Source organism: Phyllostomus hastatus, unplaced genomic scaffold (assembly GCF_019186645.2).
Source record: "Phyllostomus hastatus isolate PE091 unplaced genomic scaffold, TTU_PhHast_1.1 phas_scaffold_78, whole genome shotgun sequence".
In the NCBI taxonomy this organism is placed as follows: Eukaryota; Metazoa; Chordata; class Mammalia; order Chiroptera; family Phyllostomidae; genus Phyllostomus; species Phyllostomus hastatus.
Window position 1 is genome coordinate 82,217,234 of NW_025334041.1, and position 11,548 is coordinate 82,228,781.

The 11,548-nt window shown below is 45.2% G+C and overlaps 1 protein-coding gene across 1 annotated transcript in view; it reads left to right on the plus strand.

Moving 5' to 3' along the window:
* The window catches only part of TACR1 (tachykinin receptor 1), a 155,659-nt gene extending 144,426 nt beyond the window's left edge, over positions 1-11,233 (plus strand). The window contains exons 3-5 of the mRNA XM_045828200.1: positions 7,962-8,112; positions 9,800-9,996; positions 10,908-11,233. Of these exons, the coding sequence (XP_045684156.1) occupies positions 7,962-8,112; positions 9,800-9,996; positions 10,908-11,199 (640 nt within the window). The 3' untranslated portion in view covers positions 11,200-11,233. The remainder of the gene's footprint in view (positions 1-7,961; positions 8,113-9,799; positions 9,997-10,907) is intronic.
* Positions 11,234-11,548: the final 315 nt, after the last annotated feature.

Below are 11,548 nucleotides of genomic sequence, written 5' to 3' on the forward strand. Positions count from 1 at the left end.
TACATTGATCAGTTGCCTCTCATATGCCCTCAACTGGGCACCTGGCCCACAACCCAGGCGGGTGCCTGACTGGGAACTGGAACTAGTGACCTTTTGGTTTGCAGGCTGGCACCCAATCCACTGAGCCACACCAGCCAAAGTGAGTTCTTACAACTTAATGCGGACAATATGAACAACTCCAGTGTTTAAAAAGGACAATATGAACAACTTCAATGTAAATTGAATAAATTACACAAGCAAACAAGTCACAAAAGAAGAGATGACAATGACTAAATAACACAATTGTAAAATTTCAAAGTATAATGAATCAAGAATATTAAATGTAAAGTAGGGAAGCATTCATCAGCTATCACGGCGCCAAAGACTACAAGACACGCGACAGCCCAGAGCAGCCATGCAGAAGAAAGAGAAACCTCGTGAAGGGCTGCTGTGGTGTAAACCGGCATACATTTTCTGAAAAGCAACAATACATACCAAACCTTTAAAGGCATTTAATTCCAATTGATTAATTCTTGGCAAATAAGAATGAGAGCAAAGACATATATTTGAGTATTATAATTATAGCACTAATTAACTATCAAAACACAGTAAATAACTCAAATGTCTGAACTAGAAGACTGGTTAAATAACTACCATAAATCAGAATATTATTACAGTCATTAGAAATTTTGTTATAGAAATACATTTATTTACCAAAAAAAGTTGTGACATAGTGTTAAGTTTTTAAAGCAATCTAAAACATGCCTGTGTATGTACCGATGTTAAGTGTGAGTGCATAAAGATAATTCTATTAGAATTTGTTTCTAAGTGATGGGATGATAGGAAATTTTGTAGGTTTTCTTTTACTGCTTGTCTGTAATTTCAAATCCACAATGAATAGATATAAAACTTGTAGTGAGAAAGCTATTGACTAAAAATACGAAGATGTTAAGGAATGCTCCACCCCGGGCTCTGTGCCTGTGGGACCGCGAGCAGCAGAGTGGCAGAGCGGCAGATCAGCACACCGCTGGGGGCAGCGCGCTCTGTGCTCTCTGGGGAGGGACCAGGCGAGAGCCCTATTGTCCTCCAAAGCCTGAGACAATGTCTTTCTGTGAAGTATTTCCACAGTGCCAGTTTTGTGAAGGGGAATAAAGAGAAACAAAAAAGACAATATCATCCAAGCAAGCAGATAAATAGAAAAAGGAGCTGGAGATGAGCACAAAATTCTGTCAATGACTACAAAAAGAATGGGCTTCATTTCCCGTCCTGTTCACCTGAGGGAGTAGGAGGCAGCCCCCGGGGGCAGGGGTGGGGAAGGATTTTGTGAGCTCATTTTTTCCATGAATTAAATAATGCACTTGAGCAATCTGTTTTGATTGGTCTCCCATTCAGCCAGAGGTTGGAGGTGGGCGGGGAACAACTGGGGCATTTCTGCCCAGAGTTTGTGACTGGACGCAGTGATCCTGACCCTTCTCAGAAGAGCAGAGTGACGGACATGGACTCATGTCACTGTCACCCCAGGTGGAACAGGTAATGAGCAGGAGAGGGCTCAGAGGGCTTCCTTCCCCACCTTTTCACATACACACAGCTGTCCCCTTCAGCTGTGGCTCCCCCCTCTTCTCATGCTTTGGGGACACGTGAGGACTCTAAATCTAGTCTCCAGCCCAGGCCTTTTGTCCCAGCTCCAGACAGATCCAGACGTCCAACCGCCTGCCCTCAAGGTCAACTTACCACTCCTACAACAATCCCGTTCCTCCTTCCAGGTCCCCATACTAGCGACACTTGGCCTCACTGCCCACCTCTTCATTCACAGAGACCAGAAGTCCAAGCAAATTGCCCCATCAACAGCCAGCATTTCCTCAGTTCCAGCACCCCTTGAGGCCCTTCCCCTCCGCCCCATCCATCCATTCTGCCATGGCTCTGGCTCAGGTCACTGTCACCTCCTGCCTGGATCCCCACACAGCACCCTGAAGGCTGGAGCCTCTAGCTTTGCCCACCTCTACCCATGCCCCATCAAGGCCAGAGTACAAATATTTGATCAGATCACCGCCCTGTTTAAAACTACTTCACATTTTCCATCACCTTCAGAGTGAATTACAAACCCTTTAGCCTATGCCGAAAGCCCTTCAGGACTTGGCTTCTGTCCACCTTCCTGGCCAAGACTCCTGACACTTCCTCACACAGCCCTCTTCCATTCAGTCCGAACCACAGCACAGCACCCTCGTTATGCCAAGATCTCCCCTCGTACCTTTGCTCTTGCTATTTTCCTGCTTATTCATCAGGGCCTGGCCTAGTAGCACCTCTTCCAGGAAGCTTCTCTGATCAGCTGGATTGAGAGTCTCACTTTTGCATTCTCATTACTCTATTCACTTGGTAACAAAACGCCTATTGTATTCAGGGTAATTTTTACATTTTTTTACATATTTCCATTTTTTTATATTTTATAGATACTCATAAAGGCCCCTAACACCCCTCCTCAATGTCTCCACTCCTTCTGAAGAGGTGCCTACTGTCAATCACTTCTCTGTCCCCACCACAGGCTAAACTTCTGGAAAAAGACCAAAGGCAGGGAGGGACTCACCTCTTTGTCCCCAGCCCCAAGCACAGGGCCATTGACATGATTATTAATTAGGACGTCACCTCCAACAGGACTGCCAGGGTTTGGGGATTTGGCTCCCAAATGCAGGGTTTGGGGATTTGGCAGATGTCAAGTCTGAAAGTAAAAGTGAACCAAGAAATATAAGGGTTTTGCTTTCCTTTACTACAAAGAAACCCCATTTACCTGCAAAGAAGGCAATATTTTGCAGGAAGTAAAATGTCAAGCAGGTAAATAGTATCATGCTTAAAGAAGAGACAGCCCGAGGGCTGCTGGAGGAAGAGCAGGAAGGTGAAGCTGCTCAGTGCCTGTCAAATGAGGGATGGCTGAGAAGTCCGAGATGCAAACAGGGCTTTGGGGAAGGGCATGCTGCTCTGAGTTTGCAGGATCAGGGGGCAAATTCAGCTTGTTGCTCATGACCTAGGATGACGTAGCGAAAGCTGCAGAACCACAGGTTTTATTCAGTTTAAGGAGCAATGTGTCAGTCACAGCCAGCAGCAGAAGTGACTCTGCTGCTCAATGACAGTGACTCAGTCAGCCCTGCCTGCACAGGAGAATCCCCTGGGGAGCTACTAAAACTCTGATTTTCAGGTCGTGCTACAAACCAATTTTAAATCAGAAGCTCTAGAGTGGGATCCACACATTGGGATTTTTTGATGCTCCCAGGTGATGTGCAGCCAAGATTGAGAGCTCTGTGCTACAAACTTGCACAAAAATAACCAGGTAGTCTTATTAAAAGGCACACTCTGATTTGGTCCTTCCGGGTGGGGCCTGAGAACATGCATCTCTAACCAGCCACAGAACATCCCTGACGGAGCTAGCTTTATAGCTAGTGACCAGCATGTCAGAGGGAGTATTCAAGAAAAAGACAGCAGGTTACGACGACATATGGATATTGCAGAGAGGACTTATGCACTGAATAGGGACTGGAATTACATCGGTGCTTTTCAGCCTCTCTGTAACAGCTGCAATCTTCCACCACCACCACCGCCAAACAAAATTATCCACAGATAGCCAATATATACACCCAGCAAAGCTGAGCTGTCTCATAGAGGGCGGGTGGAGAACCCAGAGCCCTGCCCTCTTGGCTTCCTTCCACCACCCCACAGCATCTGAAGTTCTCCATGAAGTTCATTAGAAGACACCCTAGATACCACTTTTTAAGATTTTATTTATTTAATTTTAGAGAGCAGAGAAGGGAGGGAGAAGGAGAGAGAGAGAAACATCAATGTATGGTTGCCTCTCAAGTGTCCCCTGCTGGGCACCTGGTCCACAACCCAGGCATGTGCCCTGACCGGGAATCAAACAGGCAACCCTTTGGTTCACCGGCACTGAATCCTCTGAGCTACACCAGTCAGGGGCACCCTAGATACTATTTAATACGTGTATCTATCTTCACTTCAAATGCTGAGGATTATTTCAGAAACTGGAACTGTTGATTCTTGGACGACGAAGAGGACTCCAGCCTGGCGAGCCCTCAGTGAGCCTGGATTAGTGAGCATTAAGGTATTAAGGCGCTAAGGACAAGATGATATCTGCAGGACTTGGGGCTCTACCACCTGTATTCCGCAAATTTATCCTGTAAAATGTGTCAAGCCCAATTCACTGCTTAGAGGAATACGCTGGAGAGAACAAAGACATGAAGTTGTTGCATGCACCTTCCTCCAGAGAGGACTGATAAGTTCATTGGCAGGATTTCTCCATCAAAATCAGTGCACATCTGATCAAGTGGGAACCAAGCCGTCCCTTCTGTCGCTGTTACTTGCAGTCACTCCTGACACTTTCTCTGTCTCATTTCTGATATATTCCTGACCCCTGATCTCTTCTCCCAAGGCAGATGTTAATTCTGAGAAAGGCTAAAATCATGTCTGGCAGGAACCTAGGGAATATCACATCCAAGAGCCAAAAAATGCATGGAGCTGTACAAAACAAGATTACACTAGGTTCACTGACCAGCTCTCTAAAATAATAATTTTGGTGAGAAGTAAAAAAACAGAGTTACTTCCAATTAACTACAAGGATATGGTAAAAAAAAAAATTCTTCAAAAATAGCGTCCAGGAGGAATAACTGTATTTAATATTGTTTTTTTAAATGATGGAATTTTATTCATTTGGTCTACAATCATTTTGAATTTTTGATAACTTAGATGTTGTTTGGATAGAGTATTTGCAATGTCTTTATCTGAGCAAGATCCAGGAGGATGCATTTAACCTTTGGTCCTGTTCAAATCAAACCTTCGGGGCTGTTTGTTGAGGAGTACCTGGAGGAGGAAAAACGCTGCAAATTGTGAGACCCAGCTCATCTGAAGTGTTATTTTTTTAATTAAATTTGTTTTATTATGATAAAATATACATAACAAAATTTATTATTTGACATTCCCAATATTGTGTGACCATCACCACCACCCATTTCCAGACCTTTTCATCCTCACAATTTCTGTGCCAGCGGCTAATCTACTGTCCATCTCTGTGAATTTGCCTATTCTAGATATTGCATACAGGTGGAGTCATACAATATTCGTCCATTTGTGTTTGGCTTACTCACTTGGCACAATGTTTGCAAGGCTCACCCATGCTGTAGTATGTGTCAGAAAATCTTTCTTTTTTAAGGTTGATTGATATTCTATTAGATGTATATGCCACATTTTGTTCACAGAGTTCATCTCTTGAGAGACTTCTGGGTTGTTTCCACCTTTGGCTTCTGTGAATAGTGCTGCTATGGGTTTTGGATTGGTTAGTTTGCATATGAAAGACAAGCTGGAAGGAGTTATCTCTAGGGAATAGGTGGCCTGGGGAATTGTTAAAGCATCTGATGCAGAAGCTAGAAAATAAGGTTAATGCACACTTTAGTGAAGTCACAAAATCTCAGAGTCCCCACAGGCCTGCAGACCGTGGGTCTGAAACAGCAGTTCTCCATGCTAGCTGTATACCAGAATAACTTGGAGAATTCTCTAAAATATGGGATCCTCCTCCCACACTCAGGCCAATTAAATGAATATCTGTGTGCACTGATCATTTTAAAAATTCCCGAGGTGATTCTTACGTGCTTTAGGGACTGTGTAGGACAGTGTTTCTCCAAGACTAAATCCAGATGAACAACAGCATCACCTGGAACTTGTTATAAACATAGGTTCTCAGGCCCGTGTGCAAGGCTGGAAACTCTGGGTGTGGTTCAGCCCTCCCTGTTTGTATAAGCCCCAGGAGAAAAATTCAAGGCCCCTGGGGCTGGATCACCCCCTCCACCTTGTCTTATCCTGCCCGCACCTTGTTTCTACCTGGCCGCAACCCCAAGCACCTTGCCCCTAGTTAAGGAGTAGTCACATTTATACTGTCCTAAAATTACATTCGACCCTTTGAAGGCAACCACAAAGCTGATGTGGCCCCTGGTGAAAATAAGTTTGCCACTCCTTAAACCATAAGCCCACCAGGTGATTCTAAAGCTGTGTCAAGTTGGAGGACCACTGGTTTAAGGGAAGGAGTGTGGGCGGCTTGTCTATAGTATCTGCCATCATGTCCCTGACTCCAACATGGGTGCTCACTGCTCTGAGGCAGCAACCCTGAAAAGCTCAACTAAAGTGTTTTATCACCAAATATCAGTCTACCTAAGACAGGCTGTTCTTACAGGTGGGAAAAGTAGGTACAGCCTGGAGGTCCTCAGAATTCTTAGCCACTACTTTGATTGCAGCAATAGGGAAGGGGGCTGAGATCAGACAGGAAACACAGATGCAATCACTGCGCTGCGGTTGGAGAGCCCAGAGGCTCACAAAGGAAGTGACAATAAAGGGGGACCTTGAACGGCTGGTGAGACTGGGGTAGCCTGTCTGCACATTCTGGACATGCTTGGCTCCCTCCTTTGCTACATCTGTGATTTGTTACTTAAAAACTCTCAAAATGTCTTCAGGTTGCAAATTTTAATATTCACGGGCCTGGCTTTGAATATTAAACTGTGGGGCTTTGCAGAGAAATGGTTGGAAACAGAGTATCTGTAAAGGAGAAATTGAATGCATTTTCCTTATTGGAAAAAATTCACTGTGAAGAATAAGCATAAACAAAATGGAAGAAAATATCACACTGTGTGACTTTTTTTCATTGAGGAGGATCTAATTCTGGTATCTGTATTCTAATACCAGCTCCTCTTTTTACCAGCTGTGAACTTAGATAATTTAATTAAAGTCTAAACTTCAGTTTCCTCCTCTACAAAATAGGATCATGATAGTATCTACCCAATCACTTATTTTTGGGATTAAATGGGATAATGCTAGCAAAATGCTTGGCATTGTGCTGGTGACTCAGTGAGATCCCCTCCCAGTTTCTGCTGGGAATGCCATCACTAACATTATTAGCACAGTGGCCTAGAGTAAACCTCCCAGAGTATTAGCTGTTACTATCATTACTATTAGAAATGCTGAGCCTTGCCATTAAACTCGCATCAGAGGAAAGGGTTATGACTAGCCAGACTTGCCAATGACCCCTTCAGAAAAAATATTCTGTCTAAAAATTCAAAAAACTCATTTGAATGTCCTCCTTAGAAAGAGCCTTGTCTAAAACAGCAGGATGCTCTATGCTTGCTGCTGTGGCTGCCCCCAAAGGCTCAGCAGTCCAACGCTGCAAAGCATTATTTCTTGGTGTGTCTCAGTCAGACTAAGTCCATTGCTATCTAAACTCCAAGCGGTGACTCAGAGACCCAGGCAGCTTCCCTCTGGAGATATATTTTTAAGAACCAGACTTAGGAGTGGCTAACACCTTGTGGCTTTTTCCTACTGACCCTAGTCTTGGATAAGTCTTAGGTCTCTTCTCCAACCTAATTATTCTTCTGTCTGGGACTCCATTTGTCAGATAGAATGGATTAGGGCTCAGAACAATTGTGTTGGCTCTTGTCTGAAAGTACCCATTGGTCTGCATCCCTGCACCCAAATCGTGTCTAAGTTTAACATCAAATGTATCAGCTGAGTGGTACAATCACTCCCTTCTTTATAGAGCATGTACTTATAATAATGAAGCCTGAGGTTGCATGTTGCCGGGGGGGGTTGCGGCGGGGAGGGAGCAGGAAGAGAATGACAGCAATATTGAACTCAACATTAACTAAAATTGCCATAGGTATACAATGGATTCAATTCTCTTTAATCCATGTTTACTCTTCTCTTTTCAATCTGAACAGGAATCTTCATTATGGAAAAAGTCCACCAGAAAAGTATAAGTTGAAGAGATTTGCTTTTTCTAGTTTATCCATTAACGTATCACCCACTTATCCATTGCAGGTGGCAAGCCTCCCTGCGGTGGGTCTTATCATCCAAACTCATTAACGGCAAATGCTGAGAAAGATAGCTGTCAAGCCTTGATCAGCCCTTATTTCTTAGACTGACCCCTCCCATCCACTTTATTGCAGGTACCACATTTGTGTGCCTGTTCTGATCTACTTCCTCCCCCTGCTGGTGATCGGCTATGCATACACTGTAGTGGGAATTACGCTGTGGGCCAGCGAGATTCCCGGGGACTCCTCTGACCGATACCACGAGCAAGTCTCTGCCAAGCGCAAGGTGAGCAAGGGACAGGCAGCCCTAACCCACCCCAACACAGACAACAGGCTGGCAAGCATATGGGCCTAGAGGCTCAGAAGGCTCAGAGACAACAGGCACAAAGTCCCCCTGGGTCTAGGGAACAGCAGAGGGGACAGGAGGGGAAGAGAAGGAACGGGGCCCTCTTTAATGTACTGGTGACCTAGGTCTGCCTGTACGGGCATGACCTTGCTCTCGCCTTACGGGTAACTGCAACCTGCCAAGCCATTAAAACACATATCCACACACACAGCATTTAACTACAAAAGCATTAAAGAGGTATTCAGTCCTCTTTTATTTATTTAAAGCTTAGCAAAATAATACATTCACTTGGTGAAAACATAAAACATATTGGATTCAAAGGAACAGCAGCATGATGGCGGACACCAGGTCAGAGGTTTGGAGGGTCGCATTGGAGCAGTTCTGTGCCTGGTTGTGGCAGGGCTTTCACTCATCTATACAAGTGATAAAATCTCATGGAACTGCCCCCCCCACCCCCACATGGGCCTGTGGAGCACAGGCAGCCCACACACGGACCGCAGTGCTGTTCTAGCACTGCGCTAACCCCAGAGTCCTGGTTTTGATCACGTGACACGGTTGTGTAAGGTGGTGTCACCTGAGAAAGCTGGGAACTCTCTGCACTATTTTTGCTACTTGCTGGGAGTCTTAAATCATTTAAAAATGGAAAGTTAAAAAACCACATGAAGAGTCTTACCATGAAAAGGATCCCTCCTGTCTAGCTCTCCCTCCACCCAGCTCCCAAGTTCATGAGCACATTCACTATGGTAGGCACCGTTGTTTCTTATTAATCCTTCCAAATATTACAATGTATTTATATACCAAATAAATATAAATTACTTTTTTCTTTTTCACACAATAGTAAATATACACTTTCTGCCCTTCACTCCTTTTGTACCTAAAAATATCCAAAAGACCTTCAAAAACCAATATATAGAGAGATTCCTTATTCTTTTTGTTTGTTTGTTTAGGTTCATGTTTGCATACTATTTCATTGTGTGGAGGCTAGGTAGTTCTTCACTGATTATTGGGGAAAGAAGTGGTTATATCACCCAGAGTTCATAAAACTTTATAAATCCCCTTTAAACATCTGATGCCCCGCGGTGGCAGCTGTCCGAACCCTGTCCTTTCTCCTGCCCTCCTGCTCAGACTTCAAGCAAAGATCTGCCCTCGCTCACTGCCTCTCCCCCTCTGGTATTTCCCTGCTTCCTGAGTCTTTGCTTCTTGAACCCCCATTCCCTTTGGCTCATTAATGTGGTCTCCCTTAGCTTCTCCACATATTGCCCAGAGGATGATATAACACAGGGATTCTCAGACATCAGTGTCCATCAGAATTGGAAGGGCTTGTCAAACACAGAAGTCTGGGTCCCACCCTTGGAGCATCTTATTTGGTGAGTCTGGGTGGGGTCCAAGAATTAGCATTTCTGACAAGGTTTGAGCAAGTCCTGGGGCCAAACTCTCAGAACCACTGACATAACCCAAGCCCTAGTAACACATATAAAGGTCTTTCTTCTTCCTCAAAAGGGGTTTTGAGAACACATCCCACCCCAGACTGCACTGTGTGCAATGAGGGGGTGGTGGGAGAAGAACGAAAGTAGCCATGAGCAAAGGAGAATGTGCTGGTGGTCTCACCTGTCTCACCCTGTACCAGGTGGTCAAGATGATGATCATCGTGGTGTGCACTTTCGCCATCTGCTGGCTTCCCTTCCACATCTTCTTCCTCCTGCCCTACATCAACCCAGAGCTCTACCTGGAGAAGTTCATTCAGCAGGTCTACCTGGCCATCATGTGGCTGGCCATGAGCTCTACCATGTATAACCCAATCATCTACTGCTGCCTCAATGACAGGTGAGAACCCCATTGCCCAGACTCTTTCCAGGGGCCACAAGACCATCTGTTTAAATAACCACCAAGCAGCCAAACTAAATGAGCAAACTTAGCTGTGAGACAACAGGGAGTGGTAGGGACTACAGCAAACTAAGCACCACATTATTCAACCCCTGCTGATGATCACCACTGCAAGAATATAAGCCCAAAGTGGACATATTCTTCTTTTCCAAAAGGAACCAGAAATCCATATTTTTGTGTGATATCTTATAACTTTCAAACACTGCCAACTAAGTCAATGGGAGTGGGGTACAGATTAAAAAAAAACAAACAAAAAAGACCCTCTGTGGTTGATGTGTAGAAAGCAGGTCCACTCGATGGATCCAGTCTGTGGCTGTGCATTGGTGCACTCTGCCCGATGCATTCATCACACAGGGGCTGTGTGTGGACACAGAGGGACAGAGTTGGTGTGAGAGCAGCTTGGGAGAGGCATACTGGAAGAGGGTGATTGGCTGAAATTCATCCTTCAGACAGTGAACCACTTGAAGGAAGGGACTAAATGGTCATGTTTTTACCACATAGTTGCTAACACAGTATTGTCCACAGAGTAAACCCATAGTGAATGTTTTATTTCGATGCTGAGCGACCCAAAGTTGGCCAACGCCACAGCAGTGTAGGCAGCATAGTTCAGTGGCTGCCCTCAGGAAAGACGTGTGTCACCTGAACCTGGGTTCTAGTACTGGGTTTGACTTTAATGACCAACCTTTAAATCTTTTTGGCCTTACTGTCTCCAGTTCTCAACTAATTTTAAAAATAAAAACATAGAGCCATGCCTGGGCATATCCACATGTTAAAGGGCTGATGCAGCGGCAGGAAGACCCTCTGAAAACAGGCCACGCCCCAGCTCACCGCTCCATCTGCTCTCCCTCCAGGTTCCGGCTGGGCTTCAAGCATGCCTTCCGGTGCTGCCCCTTCATCACTGCAGGCGACTACGAGGGGCTCGAAATGAAATCCACCCGGTACCTACAGACCCAAGGCAGTGTGTACAAAGTCAGCCGTCTGGAGACCACTGTCTCCACAGTGGTAGGAAACCAGGAGGAGGAGCCCGAGGATGGCCCCAAGGCCACGCCCTCATCCCTGGACCTGACCTCCAATGGCTCCTCTCGCAGCAACTCCAAGACCCTGACAGAGAGCTTCAGCTTCTACTCCAACATGCTCTCCTAGACCCCGGGGCCTTCAGCAGGGGCAGGGGCAGCCACCATTGTCTTTGTCCTGCTTCACTTCATGCATGAATAATTCCTTGATCTGAAAACCATCAGAAACCCCTAACACTGGGGCTTGTGAAAAGTATTAGAACGGTTTAGGAAAAACATTCCATCATGGAGTTAAAAAACCTGGATTCTTCCATGTCATTGCCACCCCCATGCTGTGACCCAAGGCAAATCATCCAACTTCTCTGAGCCTATAAATGGGAAGGTTGTACTCGATGTTCTCTACAATCTATTCCATGGTTCTAGAATAAACTTTGGTTGCATGTGAGCACTCATTTCAAGTTGAATCCTGCAATGTAGCA